Source organism: Megalops cyprinoides, chromosome 1 (genome assembly GCF_013368585.1).
Source record: "Megalops cyprinoides isolate fMegCyp1 chromosome 1, fMegCyp1.pri, whole genome shotgun sequence".
NCBI lineage: Eukaryota > Metazoa > Chordata > Actinopteri > Elopiformes > Megalopidae > Megalops > Megalops cyprinoides.
In genome coordinates this window covers 18,306,487-18,330,806 of record NC_050583.1, presented here as the reverse complement: position 1 = coordinate 18,330,806, position 24,320 = coordinate 18,306,487, and the positions used below count along the sequence as shown (strand labels likewise).

The 24,320-nt window shown below is 44.3% G+C and overlaps 1 protein-coding gene across 2 annotated transcripts in view; it reads left to right on the top strand.

The window, feature by feature from the left end:
* Positions 1–17,157, top strand: part of helz (helicase with zinc finger) — a 60,396-nt gene extending 43,239 nt beyond the window's left edge. For both annotated transcript variants that reach the window (XM_036539858.1, XM_036539867.1), the window contains exons 23-31: positions 4,525–4,576; positions 7,571–7,755; positions 9,482–9,686; positions 9,861–9,943; positions 10,126–10,693; positions 11,307–11,511; positions 12,181–12,760; positions 16,020–16,266; positions 16,814–17,157. In XM_036539858.1, coding sequence (XP_036395751.1) covers positions 4,525–4,576; positions 7,571–7,755; positions 9,482–9,686; positions 9,861–9,943; positions 10,126–10,693; positions 11,307–11,511; positions 12,181–12,760; positions 16,020–16,266; positions 16,814–17,142 — 2,454 coding nt within the window. In that variant the 3' untranslated portion in view covers positions 17,143–17,157. The remainder of the gene's footprint in view (positions 1–4,524; positions 4,577–7,570; positions 7,756–9,481; positions 9,687–9,860; positions 9,944–10,125; positions 10,694–11,306; positions 11,512–12,180; positions 12,761–16,019; positions 16,267–16,813) is intronic.
* Positions 17,158–24,320: the final 7,163 nt, after the last annotated feature.

Sequence of the window (24,320 nt, the reverse complement as noted above, 5' to 3'; positions counted from 1 at the left end):
GCCTCAGTGCTGATAGCACCTTGAAGCTGTTTCCCTTCGGGTAAACTGTTGGTGGAAGACAAAGGGAGTTTTTTTTTTCAAATAGGTGGTGTAAAAAATGACTTGCATTTCTTGTTCTTAACTTCGATGCTGAGCACCACATTTTCTTCAGAGCTACTCCAGACTGTTGTAATCACGGTGAATGAATTTCCTGTTCTCCGTTCTTTCTATGAGTATTTTTAGAGGAATGTGATGTCCAAGAGGTTCTATTTGCTTGGCTGTAACACACACACACACACACACATACACACACACACACACACACACACACACACACACACACACACACAAAGGAGCTGGAGGTGGTTTGGGGAACAAAACAAGCACAGATGCTGTTGTTACCAGCTCAAAGTGTCTGCTGTGGTGATAGCTGTAGGTGGTTCCAGCAGAAGTTAATGCCGTGGGCTTACACGGATGACTGATGTGAATTGTAGTTATCACCGAGGAGTTTAACACTGGGAGCACAGCTCTCGCTGCTGAAACACCTGACTCCGAAGTGCCAAAGCCACCCTGTACCGCTCCTGGGCTGGTGACGGCAAAGCAATGCACACAGTTGCAAGCCTCACTAGCCTGCAGGCAAACCTGCCATGCTAGAATGACTTGAATGCTTTTAATACTGTTACCCTCTCCCATTTGGGGTTCATTGAGGTATGGCGGTGGCAAAGCAATTTGCCTCCATGTTTCCTTAATTGATGACAGTGTACCCTCATTTTACTTTCAAGGAACAGTCTCATTGTTTGCCATCTAATGGCAAATGGCTGATGCAAGACTTATTTTTTATCGAGTGGTGCATAAAAGGTATACTTATACATCTAATATGATTACACACAAATTTGTTATTTATTGACATTAGCTTTGGCCTTCTCTATACCATTCACTCCGAAGCCCATACCATTCAATGGGATGCAACACACCTTTTCTAGGGTTACCGAACAGTGGAGCCATCATTAATCTGGTGCCAAAGCACTTCGAGAGTAATCTCTCTCTCGCTACCCAGATTGTGCTGTGGAAGGATATCAAAGTGGGAACATTGTCAGGCTAAATCAGGATCTGGTAAATATGGTCAGCAAAGAGGCAAACGGGGCTTTGATCAGTAAAACTCTCTGAAGTGAACTGTTGTGTATGTGCCCAGTAACATTAATAATAGAGATTGGTTTTTATACATTGGAGAACATCTACCTGAACTCGCATATGTTTGAAAACCATCATAACAGTTAAGCAGGCTAGGAAAGTTTCATTTATTTTTTGCTGTTGGTTTGCATTCTTTCTCTTTTTTTACCTACTATATAGTAGTCAACCATTATGCTTTCAAGCTTTTGACTAAGACTGCTGAACTCCTATAGGAGAATGGGCTGAGGTGCATGCAATCCCCGATATGTATGTACACATACCATGACTCTTTTCCACTACAAGTCCCACAGTGCACCAGAAGGCACATTCTCCATACACTATTGGAGTAAATCGTAGGTACCCACACGAGTCACAGGGTGTTGAGAGCAGAGCTACTAGGATATGCATGCTGCTATTCCAAATGGACCAAGACCAGTTTGGTCTGCTGATGTGGGCTTCTGGTCAGATGGCAGTGTTGATTTAAAACTTGGGCTCAGCCTGTGCTTGAAACAAGTACTCTCGCTGTCTGAGCCACTCAGGTGCACCGTTTGTTTGTTATTTTTTGAAGAGAAATATGGCCCTAGGACCAGTGACTCAGTTGAGCAGTCTTTGGGGTTACTGCTGTGCTGCAGGAAGTGATGATGAGAAGACATGGCTCCTACAACGTTGTCATTTTTGAAATTGTTATAAGCGTGGTATGTGTTCATTTTCTCTGTGATAGTCACTCTAGATTTTTATCGCAAATATTCAAACATAGTGCTGCAAGATGGCTGAATGTTTGAAGCATTGGCCCTTTGGTGACTAAATATATGGCTAAATATAGAAATACAGAGAAGCGCACAGTTAATGTTGCACGGTATCTTAATTCCTTTTTTTGGAGGCAAACCGTTGCCTTGGTATTGCTTTAAATCATATTACAGGTTACAGAACCAGAGTGATCTTTTGGTGTGCATTACTCTGGCTGCTGTGCCATTTTGTAAGTGCTTGCAGTAGTGTATTTGTCATGGTTGGAATTGCTCAATTAAGTAGGCTGTGTTTTGTGCATTGTGCGTTACAGAGTGGTATTAGACACTGTTGGCCAGCATTAGGGAGCGGCGTTTTGTTTTTCCAGGGGAGAGCTTCGCCTGTTTTTTCATGGCTTGTTTGTTTGAAGTGGTTTTGCTCATCACTGTGATTGGGGAGGGTGGTGTTTCTAGGCTCGAGCCGGGCCTCATTAACTGCTTCCTGCAGGAGAAAGTCACGCCGGATTTCAACGTGTGGCACCCCTGCCTTCTCCCCCAGCTTCGGGTATCGAGCCGCTTTAATTAAGACAGGACTGGAGAAAAGCTGTTGTGTTGTGTTGTGTGGAAACAGTCATTTTCTCCCCTCCCACCCCCTATGATTTCTAGTACTACAGAATAGCTTGTAGTGTCTGTGTTGGGGGGGGTTGTAACAAATTAAATTGTTAAATTGTTTCTGTATTTTGTTTCAGTCAGAATGCAGAGCACCATATGCTGGTACATAGAACATTTGTGTGCATTTAATGTGGGATTTTTGCTAATGAATAGATGCCTTCAGAAAACCAGAATAAAAAGAGCACATATGTTTTGAACATTTGCTCGCTGGGGCTATTTAGAATTTCACAGTTGCGCTGAGGAGGAGGAGGAGGGTGTGTGGCTCTGCATGACGGAGACCGGAAGAGCTGACCATAGCTGATGAAAGAGTGGACGCCGGGCGCTCGGGTGGCGGCGATATGATTGGCTGTCAGCACCACTGACTCTGGGCTGCCTCTGGTTTCTGTGTGTTTACAAGCCTGGCCGAGCCCGTTGTGTGAGAGAGATCAGATACTCTCCTCGCCGAGGCTGTGGCGTTATCCACCTCTTTCAGGCGCTTAGTCGCGAGCGACGCTCCATCCCTCAGGAGTCGGGAGCGAGGGAGGTTGACACGGCAGTCTTTGCGGCCATTATTTCATCGGTTTTATCTGCTTTATCTCCTCCGTTTGAGACCAGACCCCAGAGACTGCTGGGATGTCTGAGTGATGGACACGCTTCAAGATATCTATCACATAGTGGAGAGCCCTGTAAAACGCTGCAGACTGCCTTCGCATTTTGTGGTCGATTGATAATCTTCCAGCCTGACAATAGCCACGTGGCTGTGTCTGCTACCTTCTTTTTGGCTTTGGAGGGCTTGAGTTTTGGTCTCTGAATGAGTGACTGATAGTCGGAGGTTCAGAGTAATTCCCTGAGCACCTCATTATTTACCCCTGTCATTATCATCAGTTAAACGCTTTTACACCCTGCAGTGCAGTGTTTGATTGATTTTGTGCTTATTAACTTAAAACAAAAGGCCAATCTCTTAGGAGAGGGATTAAGAGAATGTAGGTGTGCAACTGTAAATTGTAAACCTCAGTATAATTTCTAATATTGTCACTGTTTTGCTTGAATGAGATTAAGCCAATCCAGTTAGACTGTGTGGCTGTGAAATTGGGGGCTTTCTACACCAAACGATGAAGAAAGCAAATTCCTTTATCCTTTTTTTATTTTCTTGTTGGTTGAATGTGGGGAGAGAGAGGGAGAGAATGATGCCGTCTCTTGTGTAGTCTCTTTCAAGAGATGCTTCAGGCTGTTTCTGGGAAAAAAAAAAAAAAAAAAAAAATCCGGCGTGTGTTTGCATGTTTATGAGAATTAAATGGCAATTAAGCTATTTAAAAGATGGGAAGAATCATAGCAGTATGTAAATGGATCATTTCAGAAGTGACATGGTACACATCTGTGCTGGAAGTCATGTTGATTGAGGCTATTTAAGTCATTTTTTTCATCTCTTCCCCAGAAATTTGTGTCTGTTTCTTCCTTTCTTGTTGTTTTTTTTTTTTCTCCCTCTTACTTCAACCGAAGGACTGACAGCCTGTGTACCATGTGAATACCAATTCTGACTAATGTGTTTTGCCGTCGGCGTTGTTTGTGTTGTAGCGACTGCGTTACGAGAAACGGCCGTGTAGACAGCCCTGTGCGGAGTGTGAGTGCATGCTACAGCAGGCGCACGGTGATAGAACGCAGTCTATGGATAGACCATGGCTACCTGAGGCACACGTTGCTGTGGTAAAGATGCTTCTGTCCTCATCACTCTGTCCTCGCGCCTCACAGGTGGTGAAAAGTGTGACTTTTTTTAGGCTTCCCTGAGATTCCCGGCTCTGTTCCTGCCACCATTTTCTCTGAGAGCCCTTTAATATCCTTTCCAGTCAATTGTCCATTTCTCTCCTGGTCTCCTGGAGATGATGTGCTAAGAGTGTGGGGGGGGGGGATATGCTATTACTGCTGCTTGTGTTTTTTTTTTTTTTCTTCTTCATGGTAACCAAATGATTCTGCTCTCATGCCCCCCCTCATTATCTTCTTCCAGGGCAAAGGGCAGCATTCAAACCAGACTGAACACTTTCCACCAGAGGGATTTGGTAAGTTTCACCATTCTCTGTCCTGATCTGTGATAATAGAAGAGAGGCACCTCTTGAAACAGGCTGTTGCTGTCAGATCACGCCAGGGGTATAGCTGTGCACCCTCCTGATTGGATTGCCTAGTGAGTAATTCACCACATTAGCATGGAGATGTTTGATTGTTCATACTGTGGACAGGAAGGCGGTAAAATGGCTTCATTTTGTGTAAATGTGCGAGAATAGGTGAAACTGAAGTCCTCTCAACAGATGTCTCCCCCTTTTTCCCAGTGGCCGTTGTTGGGTCCATTGCTTGTTGAATGAGTAATGGGAGTAAAGCAGTTTGCACACATCTAAGTCAAGTGAAGCTAATTTTTCCATGAATTGTTCTTCATCGCTTAGTTTATATTTAGATAGTTTTAGCACTTCACAGGCCCTGTTTAGTGATGCATAGACAGAGATTGTGATGCCTTAAAGCCTCACATCAGCCTAGACCCAGGCATCCTTCACCATTTTAATACACTCTTGATTGCTTCAGTACACAGTGGTCCATTGTAGTGGCCACGGCGTTCTCACCCACCTTCGTTTGAGGGAAGCTGCTTTTGTGCCAGTGTTGTCCCACTTGTCTTCTTGAGCCGAGTGTGCTGTGTTGCAAGTGCGTATGCTTCATCCGCTCTGGCTGTGCTGTCACTACGAATGCCCCGCTTGACTGATCTCGGAGGGAGCTCTCGAGAAGATGCATACTTAACTGTCACTCAGGGCTGACAGAGTGAGCACGGGATCTCTGAGGTGCGCCTCGCCTCCACACACAGAAGAGCTTCTTACAACTGTGCTCAAAAAGGCACATCACAAGGCAAGCAGCCTTCCACGAGCCTCCGCCGTTCCGCCTCTCTGCAACACAGAATGCGGAGCCTCGGTGTGCATGTGCGACGGTGCTCTCAGGAAGACATCAGGCTCCGCCAGGCTGCTGGTTATCTGAGCTAAAGCCCAGTAGATCTGTGGCAGGAGTCGGGGGGGGATTATGACTTCACTAAGCAACATAACGACATGTTCCTACATGACGAACTGTCATGTCAGAAACGCTTTTGTTTTTGAGTTCCGTCTTCGTTAGGTAGCCGCTCGCATGGTGATTGTAGCTGCAAGTATTTCTTGGAATGAAGCGCTGTAGCTATATTCCTTTTAGTTCGCTAATTTTAGCGTTTGACATTTTATGCATTCAAATATGTTACTTAATCGAAAAGACACGCAAGTGGGAAATTGCATTGCGTGTCTGTCATGGATCAGCAGTTTTGCACCTGGGGTCTGCATTAACACAAATGTTTCGCTGGCTGACGTCACAAGAATCAAATCATTTATACAAACAATCGGGAGAGAATGAGCTTTACTCAAGTGTGCGAAACGAGATTTGCATCAATGGAATGCGCTACTGTTGAAAATATTTGCGAAGACAAAATCTCCCCTACACAATGAGTTTATTTTACACTTTTGCAAAATAAATGTGCTATGTATGTATTACAATGTAAGTAATTTTGAGAAAATTACGATTACCTACAGCAGGAAGGGCTATCCTGTTTTGGAGAGCCTAAATACATATGCAAATTAAATATTCAAAATTATAATTAAATGCAAATTGTCCACAGCTGAGCTGTGAGCAGTTTGGATGTACAGTATGACAGTTGCATCTATCTTAAGTAAATTGTCACAGGCGATTTTGGTTTTTTAAAAAAAAAAAAAGTAATACACATTGCTTTTTATTATTGTGAAGTGCAGCTCTGGGTTCCTCTTCATTATGAAAATTTAGGAAATAACAATGTAATTTCAACAGTTGAAGTTCAGATCAGAGACATGAGTTTAGGTTTAGAGTATTAAATTATTTATGCCTCTGAGAGGTAGACCGCAATCTAGGGAAGGTGTAAAGCTGACACTGTGGAAAAACAGGACATTTCTAAAAAAGAACCACTGCTTAAAATGAAAATGGTACTTTTCATTTAAAGCAGCAGCATTCAATTTATATTCAGCATTCATGTGCTTTTTGTGGCTGCGAATCAAAATATTCCCATTTAAACTACCTGTTGGAGCACCTCTTTATCGGTACCAGTTCCCATTGCAGCTGAAGGATTGGATACCATTCTCACATGTAGGGAAAAACACTACGTTTTATGCTACATTTCATGTGTTTCATATCTTTGCATTGGAACATATTACAGAAAAGCTTTATTCATGAGACTTTGTTCCAGGCCTATTGCAATTACTTATAGTGAAGTTAGAACAATCGCATTGCTGTGAAATGCTGTTTGTTTTAGTGCAGGGAAACATATGTACATGCATGACTTTTGCATATATTCAGATGTCAGTAAACATCATGCCTCACGCCTCTTTATTCTGGTGAAACGCTATCTGAACACCACTGAAAACAAAGCCGACAATACAAATGTGATGTTATTGTCTCTTCAGAAAGGTGAGGATGGTGTATCTGCAATATAGAGTCCATTTATGTAACTGTGTCAGTGGTATCCACCTGAATAGTGACTTTCACTTCATGCTGTATTGATTTATTATTCATGAATTATAGTTTAATGTATTCCTCTTCTGCATTCATATTTGGGGTGTTTAACGATCATTTATAAAGTCAACAAATTGAAATATATTCGTGTATTGTCAGTGTGTATGTTGAATGCAAATAGATTCAGCATTATCAAACTGTACATGCTGAGAAAATAATGTTATATTTCTGTTTACTCCATAATTGCAAAATTCAGTGCTCTTTTTTTGCTTCTAACCAATTCTGATTATGTTAATATGAGCTTCTAACTATGACGTACTGAGCTCTATCAGTGATAGTCAAAGCCATTTATAGGGGTTCATATATGTCTGTCTGGAGGTGTAAAAATGTCGTAGATACCCATTGGTATACTCATTGGCCCCCCCACCTCTGGCCATTTACAGCCTCATGTTGTTCTCATGCTCCGCCCAGAGAGGAACAGAGCTCATCTTTTTCTTTGTTCTTCATCCCTCCAGTTCAGCCTAATCCCGCTGTGTTGATGGGGAACCCCATTCGAGCATTCACTCCGCCTCTGGGAGGCACCCCAGCTATGGGCAAGTCTCCCAGCCCGGTGCAGAGGATAGACCCCCACACAGGGGCCAGCATTCTCTACGTCCCTGCGGTCTACGGGGGGAACATGGTCATGCCCGTGCCTTTGCCCGTAAGTGTGTGTGTGGTTGAGGGGGGGGGGGGGGGGGGGATTCTTGCTGTTTCGCATTTGCAGTCTGGATTGGTGTGTCTCTGCATATTGTTGAGATTCGTGCCCATGCACGCATATAATAATCAGACCACGGCGAATGTGAAAAGTTATTTGTGGCATTGCGGAGGACCCCCCGGGCCCTTGTAGTTTCCTGGAAACCCTTGCAGTTTCCTAATAATGTGGAAATGGGACAGCCCTTCTCATCCAGCGCACAATGACATCTATTTCTGTAATTGCTGTCATTGAACTTGGCTCCAGATGTCCAGACCTCGGAATAGAACATTACAGCATGTAGGGAGTTGAACAGCTCAGCTTTGATTGGAGTCAGAGAATAATATGTAGCCCCACCACAGCTCTGCAGGAAGCCCACAGTGACCATGACTGAATCTTGTCCAGACTCTACTAATGCATTACAGATCATAACAACTTATCAGGACTGCGCAATATGAGTCATTTGGGAGACACAAGAGCATGTATAGAGATCTATAATCTATATCTATGAAATCTATATTCAGATGTTCCCATAAAGTGTAATCAGTTCTCATGAAATATAACCTGTCATACAGTAACAAAGGATTTGTTTATGTTGCAAGATGAAATGGCAGGCCTTGGCATTGTCATTAATTCACTTCTTGCCCTAATAAAATATGGCAAATGTGATCATGTTCACTCGTATCATTAAACTCTGGGTTACTGCAGGATCCTGCTTCAAGCAGCAGCTCCGCTGTCATTATACACATGATTTTCATCACCATTGCAGATGGTGGCGCTTTATTCTTGCTCCGAAAGGTGATACTCTACTGACATTTTAAAATTGTCTGAGAGTTTCAATAGGTCACAGTTAACATTGCTGAGTTCAGTACAGTTCAGTGTTAATCTTAACTCACACCTTATACAAGAATTTAAAGGCTAATTTAAAGGCTTTGGCCTGTGTTTTTGACTCGGGCAAGCAGTGTTAAAAATACCACTTGCAGTGTAATGATTTATTTAATGTGTTACAATGTTGAGCCCCTTCGGGCGGGCTTGGTAGGAAACTTTTCAGACATGATTCCATGGCTGTGTTGGTGAATTTGTGTCGCATTAAAGCAGTTGTTTATTTCCGCGCGGTAGGTAAAAGCCTCGCGGGCTCTGACACATCCCGTTTCAGCTGGACATAAATCTGCAGTTGTTATATTTACCCCAAAGATATACTTACCCCAGCTCACCCCTGTGCCTTTTTGAGTGACGTGCCCCAAACCAGGGGCGGAAACGCAGGAGAGGTCTGTGCCCCTGCCTACTGGGCCCTTTAATTCCACCGTAATTGATGTTTTGACATATCTGGGATGGTTGGTTCAAAATAGCTGTTTTTTTGTGTTGCTCAGTTGTTGTCAGTCTGCTCGTATCCACAGCAACAAAGAGCACTCTTCGCAATGTGCCAGTCATCCTGATAGGCAGTAGTGTCCAAACCGCTCAAGCCGATCACTTTGCTGGTTCTCAACGGAGGTGCAGTATCTGAACATTGTGCGGCTTGCTTTTGTTGTGATTCCAAAAAAAACTTGAAATCGTGCAGGTCGTGGTTTTCGTTATTGCTGTACTGTACCCTGATGATCTCTGGAGAGATCTCCCCTAACAGTGAGACAGCTGGGTGTGGAGGGTCATTTTGCACTGATTGCGTGTGTGCTGATTTAGTGTCCTGTGTGTCCTGTAGTTACCCTGGCCGGGTTATCAGGGCCGCTTCGCCATGGATCCACGAATCATGGGCCATCAGGCAGCCATGGCCTACAATATGAACCTCCTCCAGGCCCACAACCGCGGCTCACCCATCCCCTACGGTGTCAGCCACCCCTCCCCTCTGGGCGTGGGCCAACAGTCCACCCCTGACAAGGAGTTACTGCCAGAAGCCAGCAGAAACGGTGTGTGTGAAGATTTCTTAACCGATATATAGCAGCCCTTAGAGGTAGTTTTCTTCACTGTGAGACTGTATGTGATTTAAATGTACTGAACTGAAGGTGTGATCTGTCTGTTGCAACAGTTGGCCCGTACATATCCTTGCTGGAGTTGTGTAAGTTCTGTTTGATCTCCTTCAGGGAAAATGGATGGAGGCGTGAAAGCAGAGCAGAGCCGGCTTCAGACGCCAGAGAGGAAGGCTCCTGATGGCAAAGGAAAACAGGTGCTGCCGTAGCTTACTCGCTCTCAGTCTCCATCCTTACACTGTTAGCATGTCTGCTAAAAAGTGAAACGTTCATGGTGAATTCTTCATGTTGCCATTTGTTTTAAAAGTGTCATTATCGGCTCCTGATAGCTGACGGTGTCTGTTCCTGGGTGCAATGATGTTGTGTTTGTGTCCTCCAGGGAGAATTAGACACAGGCCAGAACAGGAGTCCGGAGTCCCAGGATGCCTTGGGCTTCCCGAATGCTCGGCTTCACCGGAAGGACAATCCTGGGCAGAGACCCCTCAACTTCCACCTGGCCCCACCAAACCCTGCCATCCACCCTCACCCCAACAGTAGACAGTTCCCGCACCAGTACCCCATGGCCAGGCCACCCTTCAGAGTCCAGCAGCAGCAGCAGCAGCAGAACAATCTACCCCCTCAGCACCTGGGCCAAATGCACCAGCTCCCTCCTCAACAGCAGCAGCAGCAGCAGCAGCATTCAGCCCAGCTGTCACCAGCCTTTCCTGTAGGGAACCCCTCGTTCTTCCACGCCCCGCTCCACAACAGAGCCCTTCAGTCCCCGAGCCTGGAGCCCATGTCCGGAGAGACCGCCGGGCCCAGCATGATGCCAGAGGATGTTAATAATTCCATTAGACCCATCCCCCCACAGCTGGGCCACCAGCCACACCCCCCGCCCCTGCCGCAGCCCAATCGCATCAACAGCTTTGCGGAGGAGCACCCCGAGGCTATGCTGGCAGAGGGGCTGGGTATGTGTCCCTCATTTTCACTCTGCACGTTGTGTGTTAGCGCTGGAAATGTTAATGTCTTCCCAGAAGACTGACCTATTTATCATCTTGTGTTAGTGGTGATCAGTGCCGTGTTTTCCTCGCATATAGTTATGCATGACTGAGTATTTATGTGTTGCGCTGTCCAGGATGTGTTGGTTTGGAGGGTGGAAAATGTAATGATGAAATGGGATATGTGAAATGTCCTTGTGATCAGGAAGAGTGGGTCATTCCAATATGACTAATTTTGATCCAGTGATGCCAGTCCTGTTTCAGCATCATTTTGTGGCCAAACATGACAGGGTCTCAAACAACTCATTTTAATCTCTTATTTGTATATATGTATATATATATACACACGCGCACACACACACACACACACATACATATACTTGCATATATATGCTATGTGTGAAGTATTATATCTGTTTAAGGAAACACTACACATAGTTAGCGCTCTTAATTACAAAGAAAATGTTTTCCAAACAAACCAAAGTTTGCAAGTTGCTTAAAACAATATGTACTTGTGATGCAGAAGAAGCCAGCTGCCTCCTCTGGTCCAACAAGGCTAAAGTCTGCCCTGCTCTCTCCACAGACATCCAGGAGGCCCTCAGCCAGCAGGCCCGGCTCAGCCAGTGGAACGAACACAACCACATCCTGCAGGGGGGAGTGGCCTTCCCCCTGCCCCAGCACCTGGCCCACCTGGCCCAGCCCAGCCTGCGTTTCCCCCCGCAGCTGCTGCGCGCCAACTGGAGGCTGGGCGCCAGCGCCGAGGACGAGGCCGGCCCCCCTTTCCCCAGGTAACCTTCATCAGCCCTTGTTCTCCGTTTGCCCGCTGCTCTGTCTGCGGCGCCCACCTCTGAGAGAAGGCGATTAAAGAAAGTCTGACTTCAAAGGGGCGGGGGGGGGGCATTTATGCCACTTTCGCATTACGAGCAGGTACGGTACCTAGGATTGATGGCGGCTGGCGAGCTGGTGCAGCCTGCTTTTACAACGGAAAGTGCAACCGTGCCAGCGTGCGGCCACCGACCATCTGATATGTCATCAGAATTCCTTTTACAGCAGCTGAACCTCGTGTTTGGTTGTCCGCTGATCCCTGAGTATCAGCGTCGCCCGCGCATACTTTCATCTCCCCGAATAGATAAAAGCCATTCCTGTTCTCTGTCACTCTGTGTCACTCCCCTATTATCTCCCAGGGCGGGAACACTCCCTGCTCAGTGTCAGGTTTTACGGCCCCCGCTTTGCTCGGACACGCAGCCATCTTGGCTGAGTGCTTCGGGAGCTCCTGCTCTACGCCACGGTCTTGGTTTTGCATATGGCAGATAGCTGCATTAAGCTCTGAGCTTGTCAACAGCCCTCCAGCGCAGATTAAAAAAAACAAAAAAGACGTGAACGAAAGCGTCCTTATCAGCCTCACGGTGGCTGGTGTGCGCTGGATGGAGGCTTAATGGAGGGTGGTTCTGCTGCAGGTTCCCCGGTCTGCTGAGGGAGATGGCCCCCCCGGAGCAGGGCGAGCAGAGGGACCCGGCGGAGATGCCCCCGCCTCAGTCGCGGCTCCTGCAGTACAGGCAGGTGCAGCCCTGCAACCCCGGGGACCTGCCCTCGCCCTCCGCGAGCCCCAACCACAGCGGCCCCTTCCCCGGGCCCTCCCCGGATGCCAGCCGGGAGCTGGAGATCATCAACAGCCAGGCCTTCCAGCAGCATCCGGCCTCTCAGATGTACCCCCCGGCTTTCCCCCATGCCCCCGGACACTCCACCCCGCCCCCGGTCAAGTACCTCCTCTCAGACGCCCAGTGGACTCACGCCAGCCTCCCCCAGAACCACGTGCTGGGCCAGGGCTTCCCCTTCGGTGTTCCTGTCATGGCTCATCGGCAGGAGCAGCTCCACCTGATGCAGCTACAGCATCACCAGCAGCAGCAGCAGCAGCAGAAACAGCAGCAGCAGCAGACACAACAGCAGCAGCAGAGCCAGGTCCCGGGACAGCAGGAGCCCTACCACCCCCTTTCCCCCCGTACAATGGCCGCCTCCTCCCTTCACAATGTAGAAGAGGTAAGACCCAGCATATATGCGTGTAAGGCCCAGTAAGTAGGCATGCAGAGCTGTTAATAAGCAGTTATAGGCGTTAATAGACATTCATACTCTTAAGGTATATTTAATAAATATGCCATGGGGACAGTTTTACAAGGCATTGTGTTACCAGCAGGGGATTCTAGGTCTGGGATATGGGATATGGAAAAGAGTGTGGGGTGTGTGCCAGAGGATTTGGACTTATGTGCAGATGGCATCAGTGTCTGAGCACCCTGCTTAGGATCAGAATTGATGTCTTTCCACAGCTCAGACGCCACTGTTAGCTGCCAAGGGCTGGAAAGTGGCAACCTATGTTTTACTGCACCCTCGATTAGCGATTCACACTAAAAACAAAAATGTGGCTTAGTGAACTGTTCTAATGTTCTGAATTCTTAGTATCCGTTATACATCTGAAGGATCTGAGTTCAAAGGGAGTTTTAATTTTCAGCCGTGCAGAAAGAAGAACGCTGGAATCAAATAAACACTGACTTAAAAAAAGCAATCCCAGTCATTTCGAGAAGTGCTCCGAGGAACAACAGAATGATTGAAAATTGTCTTTGCAGCCAGTGTAGTGTTGTTTGTGCTGTTAATGAGAAAGAAAACGTGTCGAAATGTAAGTGAAAATCTCAAATTAATGACCGAGAGGTGATCAGGCTCTCGGTAGGCTTATTGGCACAGGTAACTCGAGCATAAACAGGAAAATTCTGCTCTGGTTCTGTGTGTGCCTGTGTTTCCGTGCAAGTTGGAAAGCTGTTTTCGAAAACCTAGACTCCTGTCAAGCCCTATTGAATAATTATACTTAGACACTGACTAAATTTAAAAGGAACAGCTGAACATAAATGGTGGCGAAATATTTATTTTAGTAGTTAGTTTTGTTTTATGAGTTGTCGTTTGGTTTTTAGTAAAGAACTTCTCTTCTGGTCTTTTTTTTTTCTTTTCCTGCCATGCCTGGCCGTCTCTGCGTGTAGACTGTAAGCATTGTGGTGATTGGCAGGCCATCTTTTGCCTGACAGTCGGAATAGAGGGGTACTCTTGTCTACTGTCCCTGCACGCCAGCGTTGGCTTCCGGGGGTCAGATAATGGGATGTTTTAAGGTTGTGTCTCTAAGGCCAGCCTTTCCTGGTGTGAGCAGCGGTGGGACGCGCTGAAGGAGAGTCCTCGAAAGGGACACTCGAGCGCATGAAGAGGTGTGTCTCCTCAGGCCAGATCGCTGCAGTGGCTGCCTGCTCAGCGTCCGGGTGGGAGGGCACCAGCGTCTGCGCTGGAGCATCATGGGAAAAACCCACAGAAAGGAATGCAAGATTCCCTTTCGTCCTGCACGCCCTTTTACAAGCATTTCAAACCATGTTTTTGTCTTTAAGATTCATCCGTTTTTTTTTTTTTGTTGTTTTTAATTTGAGTAATGAAACATAACTACTTTTTTTGATGATGGAATGAGAATTGGCAGCCATGACAGGCCACTCCGGGTAGTTTTACTGATTTTGTTTACTTCAAGCAAATGCGCATAATGATTGCATGTGTCTTTTTATTCCAACTCACTTTCATCTCTACCTTGTTTGGTTTGCATATTGCACAGGTTAATGTGCATGTGCCTCCAAAAAATGAAGTTTCTCTAGAAGTAGATTAAAGAGGCTTAAATCTAATTCTAATTACCCATCCATTTCAGAGGATGCAAAACAAAATCACTTATCTCAAAACTTAAGACTGTTACAATTTGCGTAGCTGTTTTTACAGGTGCAGATTCATTTTCTTGCAGACTGAGAGTACAAGCCTCTCTCAGTACAGCTGCTGGGTCTGTGTAAAAAAAAAAAAAAAAGTTTGGTTTTTGAGATTTCGTGGATCGACTATATCTGGGTGTTGGTTTGAGACACAGGACCAGTCAGTCTGAAACCTTAATAAAGGTCAAATGAGCATTTCAGGTTGGGTTCAGGGCAGCCTGAACAAAGCAAATGAATATAAAAGGCAGCCTTCACATCCTTTTCAAGCTCTGAGCAGGGCGGTGATGCTGAGACGGAATAATGCCACATAAATGGTCACTGAGTGGCTCTCAGGGAAAGAATCAAGGAAGCACAAGCCCCAAATCCCCGCTTCCCACAAAGCAGAAATGTTATCCGGTGGAAATTTAGCAGTTATTGGCAGCGAATTGTAAAATTGTGTCTGACAGAGGGGGCCCTCTAATCTACAGCGGTAAGCGTCTCTCTCTGAGAGACGGCTCCAAGTCACTGGGTCTAGACAGCCGTCTTAAATATGGGAGCACAAAGGAAGACTGATCAGAGATTTGTCCGATGGGCCCCTATCGGTCTGTGTTTTTTTTTGTTTTTTTTTTTTTTTCTAAGCGGTTATTTTTGGGGGCTTGAAAGTAGGGCTCAGTGGCCTGGCAGGAATTGTGCCGCGGCCGGATCACAAAGCTCAGAAAGCGAGCAGCGCTTGTGTGACTTTCCATTTCAGCCAGGATTAAACGGCAGCTTTGTCTCACATTTTTATTTCCTGGGAAGAGTTTATTTAAAAAAAAAGGAAAGGGGGGTTAAGTCTGTTTATTGAATGTAAGAGTAAAATCAGAGCTTATTTAAAAAATATAATAAAGGTGCCTTCAAATATGAGGTGTTTACAACCATGTATATATTTGTTTGTTGGAGTGTGAAATTCACTACGGAGCACCCCGGGGGGATGGGGACATGCTCGCAGACTGGGCGCCTCATCTCAAAGCTCTCCTCAGTAATTAACACATCCTGATGGATTTCAGCTGTGGCTTTTGATGTCCCGGGTGTGCTGGGATTGGGGGACCGGGGGCCGCTGATATTCGGGGACCGCCAGGGCTCCATCCTGCATTCTGCGGCGTTCCCCCCCCAGAAAGCCCCGGTTTCCAGCTCATTGTTATTCCCCGCTGCACTCCGCAGATGCCGCGCTTTGCCCAGATGTTTGCGTTCGCTTCTTTGTCGTGATTGCCTTCCCCGCAGGTGCCCCACTAGCGGGGGCTTCTCCGTGTCAGGAGCCCTTTTTTTTTTCTTTTTTTTCCAAAAGAATGCCGTTGAGGGTCCAGAGGGTCAGGGGCTTGATTGTTCAAAGCTGTTTTAATACGCCCAGCTAGTTTTTTTTTTTCCTTTTCTCCCGTGGAACTGGACACAAGGCTGCCAGCAATGATGTCAAGTGATTGATCCCCTTGTCCTATAGGTGAATAGATGAGACGTCTGAGTGAACATGTTCTCGCCTCCCCTCCCCCCGCCTCTCTCCCCCTGTGCAGTATGAACCGCGAGGGCCTGGCAGGCCGCTGTACCAGAGGAGGATCTCCTCCAGCTCCGCGCAGCCGTACCCGGACGACTCAGGCAACCCCCAGGGCATCCTCACACAGTGTAAGGACCCGCAGGACCATCCCCATCTCTCATACAGCTACCCATCAGCAGAACCGTGGCCCGGCAACAGCGCCCCTGTCCCATTTCAGAACATTCCATGCAATGGAGGCAGCACACTTCCACACAGGGACCTCCTAGGTAGGTTGCAGAGGCAGACTGCCGGCCGTGCTGGAGCTGCCCTCCCCTCTTAGTGTCTCAAGCCCTCGGGGGGGAGGTGGGGAGGGACTCCGCGTACAGCGGGCTCATGTGTTTGTCTGGGTGTTGATGGAGGAGGCGAGAGATTGTTTCAGCAGGGTCATCTGTTTTTAGGTGCAGGGTTGGCGGGACGCTTGGTTCTCAGAAACATGCCAAATTCAATTTAAGGCTCGGACCTCTCGCCGCCTGTTTTGCAAACTTGAGCCAGAATTAATCTATGCGTCGACAAGCTTGTCACAGGGTTGTCATCTCGGCGATGGTGTAAATCCAGACCGTGACAAAAACAAAAGAAAAAGAATGAATATTCTTAGGGGATGTTGCGCTTAGCAACAGGTTGCCAAATATGAATTATGTTGTATTCTGGTGAGATTACCTGTGCCTCACTGAGCATTTGGGGGTATTTAAGACATCTTGAACTGCAGGGATATCCTTTTTTGTTTAGGACATTGAAATAACAGCCTTCCCCCTCCCTCTCTGTCCTTTCCGCCAGCATCATCAAAGGCAGTGCGCTCAGCAGAAGATCACAGAAAGACAGAGGGTGTCCAGCCACCAGTCCACTCATTCAACTCTCTTCAGCACCTTGGACAGTTCCCTCCACTTATGCCCAACAAGCAGCCCAGCCCTGACCCCGGTGGAGGGGGAGGTCCTGGCCTGAACAAGACCCCCACGATGTCGTACGCCAGCGCCCTCCGTGCCCCGCCCAAGCCCCGACCTCTGCCTGAACAGGTCAAAAAGAACAGCGACCCCTTGTCCTTATTACAGGAACTTAGAATAGGCAGTTCAAACAACACCAATGGATATTATTCATATTTTAAATGAGCATAACAATTAAATACCTGGAAAAAATGTACAAAAAAATAGCAAATACTCCTCTGAAAAAAGACAATAAAAAGTGCTTTTAGAAGTTGTTCTTATAGATAGATTTTTTTTTTTTGCCTTTATTTTGTTTTTTAAACTTATATTAGAAATGCTCCATTCTTTTACAGTTTGACATATCTGTGATTTAAAAAAGAAAACAAAACGTATATATTAAAAAAATACATAAAATTGTTTTAAAAAAAGATTTTAAAAACACAAAATGACTTAGTTGACCACTAAGCTGCCTGTCTTTGTTTTTCTTAATATATTTTTTTTAATTTGGGCTGGCTTTTTTGTTGCTTGTTTTAATGTTGAGTTTCTTCATCATTATAACTTTCCTTTATTAAAAGCGCAGCTGAGTGGTCAACCAAATGGTAAAAAAAACTGTACGAAACATTGTATAGAAGTAGTTCAGCTTTTCTCTGACCTGTACATATAATGGAAATAAACAAACCAGATGTATGCTATGTGCTTAATTTCCTGTACCAGGTTAGCATTGACTTAAGACTTTCCGTTGCTTATATGTGGCAGATGATCTTGGATCCCCCCCCAACCTGTTTTTTTTTTCCTTTAGTGAATTGTCTGTCAAAAAAAAAGACTTCAACTGTAAAGACTTGACCAGATAATCATGGGTAAAGCAGATATTAAAAAAAAAACAATGCAATGCAAAACAAGCCAAAAGAACACAATTCATGTAAACTCTGCCGGTTACACCCATCCCCCACCCCCTCATCCTCCTTTTAAAATATTAATGAAGGCTTTTATGTCAGCTCAGAGACACATAGAGCTAAAATTTCCTGGAACCGGTTTGAAGTGACAGCCACAGTTGTCAGCCGCCATGCTGGTCAGTGCACACACCCTTTAGCCCCCTGAGCTGTTCATAGACATGCCTTCTGAAAGAGGAGGACAAAACGGTAACAATCAGCGATGTACATCTTTTCTAGATATCTGGATTCCCCTCGAACATCACCGGAAACACCAGGTTTAGATGCGCGCGTCTTTGGTCCCCCGTCTTCCTGAACAACAACACACACACACACACACACACACACACACACTTTCCACGTGACCAATAAAACAGGCTTTAGTCATGAACAATTCTAATTTTCCGACCCACTTACTGTGCTTGTCAGAAGCTGCTAGTGTCTCCCTCTGCTAGGGTCAGCGTTGTGCACCGATGTGCAGAAAACCATCTATAGACAAAATTATAGGCTTTGAACATTCAGTTCTCCATTTGAAGTTTGGGGATGATTTTTTTTTTTTTTTTTTTTTTTTCCTTCTTCAGAGAGGCAGAGCTGGGGAAGGTAGCGTACGCGTTAGCATTTTAATGATCTCCAAAATGCGGCTCATTCGTGGAGATGGGAATGGTAGATGATGTGTAGCACAGAGTTAAGGAAGTGCACAGGAGAGCTCGGGTCAGAATTAGCATGGTACGTTATGCAGATGATCGAATGAAGCTGAATGAAGGTGAAGCACTGAGAGGTGAAGTCTGGTGAGGCCAGCGCCTGCTCAGTGCCGTGGCTGTCTTTAGCGATGACCTCTGAGCTACTGGTGGGTTACATAGCATGATGCCAGTGGGAGATCAAAGTGAAACGGGAAAGGTTTAGAAGGCTCTTGTCACACAAAGTGGGCGCAGTGAGAAGTGGGATGACAGTTGGGTATCTGGGTAACCTGTCTGGGATAATCCTGGCATTGGACCCCTAAAAGATTCCGCCAGAATAGATTGAGTCCTTTCAACATTATGCACACTTGTTCCTTTGTTATTACAAAATGTGTGTTGCACTGATCAATGTTACCCATCAGTTGATGTTGCCCTGTAGAATGGTCTGGCCTAGCAGATGTTTACAGATCAATCAGCCCTCATTCTGATAAGATAAAAAAAAACCCCTGAATGGGCAATTTCTGTTGGCAGTGTTGCCCTGCAGTGTAAAAAAATGCCACACATTTTATACAGATAGACTACAGACAAATGAACTATTTACTTAATGGCAATATAATGTATTCATTGAGCAGTGCATAGTACTCGTATTGATATATTTAATTGCATTCCGAGCAGTGGGATTTTGTATTGATCTGATTATAGTGTAGAAACACATTTTTTGTACAAAGAACTGCTTTTATGTCACTTTTATGACAGCAATCATTGTACATGTATATGTGATAAACAGCAAGTGTGTTCTAAACCCAACCCAGTGCCCTGAATTTAAGATTTGGAACAAATTCCACGCAGATTGCCGAGATACCATTTAGGATTCGTTGAGAAATTATTCCAGTGTCATCGTGGGCGTAACAATGTTATGACGCTCTGGCTTGTTTTTGCACTGTTAAAAAGATAAAGAAAAAAAAAGAAAAAAAAAAAACACTCGTATAAAAATACCTGTCAAGTTCCCAAATATCGTTGAGGTTATTGCTGTTTAAATACTCTGACTTATGCCAACTAATACAGCTTTTTTTTTTTTTTGCATTGTCATTGTCTTGTGTTGGAATATAATTGGTCAGATCAGCTAATAGTCAACTGTACCATTTTGAGGGTGTATAAAAGATAAACAGCATAGGTCTACAACAGACTAATCTGGAAAAAACAAACAAAGCTGCACTGTTATTTCTTTGAAGGTAAATCTTTCTTTCTGGGCATAAGGTGGAAAAAAAAAATCAAAGGAAAAAATGCGACGTCAGTGCGTTTTCTGATACTTTGCTGCCATTTTGATTTCTCATTGTCCAGATTCAAGAAGTTATATGCTTTTAATTCATCACTAAAATACGTTTCTGTAAATAGGCATTTTCTAGGTCTTTACAACCAAGGTATAAAGGGGCGCCTCACTTTTTTAGAAGCTGTTAAGAGGAAGTATGCTCTTTTTAATTATGCAAATTAAAAAAAACAAAAATGACAAAAATTGACTAAAAGAAATGGTGTGTCGACACTGGCGGTATCTCTGAGGAAGAGAGAAGTTTTTAAACTAATTTTTATAAAATCCAGTGTCGGGCAGCTTTACAAAGTGGAACGTTGTATTGCAGGCATATAAATCTCTTTTTTTTTCCGTTTTAGATCATTTATTTTTAAATTGCTGTTGCTGTTTTTTTTCCTGTTTTTAGTTATTGGTAATAAATCATGGATGGAAAACATTTGTCTTTCATAGGTGCTTTGTGGTTTCAATGATCAAATTTGTGAAGAGCGTACTTTTTTCCTGTGCATGTCAGAGTGACCTGGCTATTTTCTTTCACTTCTCAAATGGTATACGGAATTGTGCAGCATTCAAATTTCTGTTGTCTCCCTACAAAGTCAGATTTTGGTATATTATTTGATGTGTACAATAAATTGTGACTTTATGAAAAAGAATGCTAATATTTTACTAACATTCATGTTGTTGAATAATGCAATAGAGTTATGTATGTTTTTATTTTTCTGTTATTACAGTGCTGGGCAAAAGCTGTTTCTCAGCTGACTTCCCAATGATATGGCTTAAATATAATCTCTCAGCAAAATTCATTTCTTACCCGCATGTAGATCAAATTTTTGTGTTGAACACCACCATATGTCTTACATTCATTACATGCATTTATTTATGCGCTTAATTTGTACAGATCTCATTGCTGGCTGACTGAATGCTATAATAGGTGTTTCATGGTCAGCTTTGCCCATGAAACTATTTTGGGTAGTTTGGTAGCTGAAGGATATTTGTGTCTCAGAAATCAAATAGTGACTATATTACCATTGAGCCTCTCTCTATTCTTTCTGTAGTGCACTTTGACAGGATGAAGTATAACATATATCAGCATGCCTCTATGGGAGCATTATTTTCTTTGTTTGCCCCTATCCAGGGAGACTTGGAGCACTCACACCTGGACGATCAGTACTGTACTGTGGAGCACGTATGTACAGCATAGTTTTGAAGCCATAGATAGATAAATCGGGTGAAGGCACACCAGCTCTGTCCCACCTGATATTAAAAACCGTGACCATTGTGTACAGAGGCCAGTGCCCTAACCTTCACGACTCACGGCTGCCCAACACAGCTCATTTCCACTCATGCTTTGAATGGTTAACCTAATGAAGTATCTGAAAGAATCCTTTTGTATATGCATTTATATGTGCGTGTGTGTATGTGTTTGTCTCTGTTTGTATATACATATGTGTGCGAGTGTGTATGTGTTTAAATGTGTGCAGGTACATGTAAACATATTCGTACTGTACTGCATAACATGTACATCTTTAGTTTTAAGGTTCTGATGTAGTTCAGGAAGCATTATTGGGAAAGCTGTTCGGATGCGTTGTGTCAGTTGCTACCATCAAGTTTTGTTGCACAATTCTGTCGTTCAAGTAGACCAGTTTGTACACTGTGATTATATTCGTTTGCTATTGAATGCCCACGGGAATTGCAGGGTAAGGTTAAACTCAAGGTCGGATTTTCATCGGAAAAGTGTGTCTGGCAGAGTAAAGTGAGACTGCTGCGGTTGGGTTATACGTTACTGTACCGTCAGACATTCATCGCCCAGGCCATGTTGTGCTGTGTCATGACAGGGAAAAATGAAGGTGAACATTGCTGAGAGATTATCAAACAATGAGTTTGTTTGTGTCGCCTGTGAAATAAGTGAAAGTGTGTATTCAAGCGGTGGCTTGTACACTAATTAGTATTCTGTAAGTGTGTCTCAAGGACCTAGCCAATCATTGAAGTCTGGTGTGTTCTTAACTGAACAGTCACAGCTCGTGCTCTTGAGCCGATTTTTTTTTTCTTCTCCTGATTGGCTGGTCAGCAGGTAGGAGTGGTTTTTGCCCAGCCATTGGTAAAGAGCACTGTGTTCTGCCTTTTGTGACACCACATCATCATCCTCAGCTGTCTGCCATCTTTCTCTCCAGTCTGTTTTCCCCTAAATTAATGGCACCATCATTCTTCCCTTCAGTTCCCACACAGTGGTAAATAATAAATATATTTATTTTTATTTTTTTTTGCTTTCATTTGGTGGTGGTTCTTTTGACGATTTTAGGCTGTGATGAAAAACAAGTTTAATTTTGATTTGCTTTTTTATTTGTTTCTCTATTAAAGTGTTTTTATTGAAACCATTTTCTCATCTTTTTATTTATGCAGTCGAAATAGTGAGGAAAGTACTAATTGGTTTACTTGTCAGAGTGGAGCTACAATCGATTTTGCATATGTGGCTAGTGTAGTCTATAGCACTAGGCCACAAGTGGACTTACTAGCTAGCCTCAGAACTGCATAGTAGACAACACCTTAGAAGACATTTTGCACTCTAGGCAAAAGACCCAGGTCCTAATATGCAGAGTATTTTTTATCAAAGACTCCAGGTGGTGATGTTACCATCTGGTATGGTTTTTTATGGTCTCATTACACACTCCTCTTAGCATCTACAGAACCCTCAGCTGATGAAATTAATCCCTGACCCAAGTAAAGGGCTCATTGTGATTGGTTGGGCATGGCACCCAATCAATCTGGCAAACCATGTAACTGCATGACAATCAACTTTGGACTGAATATTCTTACTGGCTCCATTCAAGTGAAGATGGACTGTGGCGTGTCTGCTTGGGGCCACTTGAAATGCTGTTATATATGCCTGACCTCAGAACCATTCCAGAGATTACCTGCTCCTGAGTGTCATTTAAGACCACGAGTAGAGCTTTTTAATGTCTTTTTTGCGCATGCAACATCTTAGTTGTCAGCAATGAAATCACATTGGATTGGCATTGAGGTGTAACTTGACAACGGTCAGTTCATGTAACACGTGCTTGAATTTAAGGAAGTCGAGGGTCTAATGTTAACTAATGACATTAATACCTGAATTGTGTTTCCCCAGTCTGAGAAAGCACACTCGACTGCACTGTGTCTCTAGCTCAGTTCTCTGCCTTAGCAGTGTATCCCTAAAATAGCTGCTTCCACTGACACCTCCACCTGTACTGTTGAAGGTAATTAAAAGACTCCTGTGCCTTCCCACGTGGTCTAGGACATATCCTTTGTTACAATAGGAGAAATAATGAAAACAGCAGTTATCCAAAACATTTGATTTTCCTTTCCTCCCTGTTTTGTAAATGTCAACCTCGGCATCAGACCACAACAGCAAGCAAAAACATTTGCTGTGCTGTTTAGTTAAAGGAAGTGTGCAAATGAAAATATCCACAAAACATATATGCGTCTGCTCATCCTGGTTCTGGCCATGTTGAATCTCATACCTGAAAAGAAGTCAAAGGCTGGTTCTGATTTAGGACTAGGCACTGCATACCAGGGCAAATATAAATACTCAAAATACCATGTTAAGGTATAGGTGCCTCAAGATGATATAAGCACCTTATCAATACCTTGAGGGGAGGGGGGTAATGGTGGGCTTTTTCCTGAACTCCATGCAGTGGTTGTTCCCTTAGTAATCATTCATTCTATCAGTTCATTGTATTAAATGGTAGCTATTACATAAAAGATTTTAAGAAAAATCAAAGATCCAAAGGTCAGCACTTCATTATGGTGAATGTAAAGCAACTTTTACTCGGTTTCATTAAATTCATTAAATTTCCTGAAATGCTCACGAGAATTGTTGTCAAAATAAAAAAAAGGTAATGTCTTTCTGCAATATCATGGGCCTGCTAGGAGATGCCTGCTGCAATCGGGAGTGTCCTGCAGGCATTGCAGAGAAATTAGGCATTTAGAAGTTTAGGTGTGCCTTGCTGTCAGGAGACAGTAACCTGCATCCTAGCAGGTGTGAGCTCACTTAAACAGCTGCCAAACAGAACAAGGCGTGAAATTTAAATCGCTCCGCATTGTGTTTGTCTTCTTAGCCTTCTCTCGACAGCTGCTCTTAATGATATAACTGACACTACAAAGACAAATGTCTCTCCGCCATCCGACCGCAGTACCGAGTTTGGAATTGCAATTAACTTATCGGGGGGCATAAAAATGAAATCATCTGCATCAAACATTGTGTTAATCATTTATGATGCAGCAGAGGACACGGAGTTTACCAGATTTCTCTCTCATCTGTGCTTTCCTCACAGTGAAGTTATCATGGATCCTCTCTTGTCAGTTTTATATTGTGCACATCTGGGCATGCAAACAATGGATATGCCACAGTCATCGTGTACATAGGTAAAATATACTGTAAATGATTTAGTGTTTGCTTTAATGTTTGATGAATCCCAA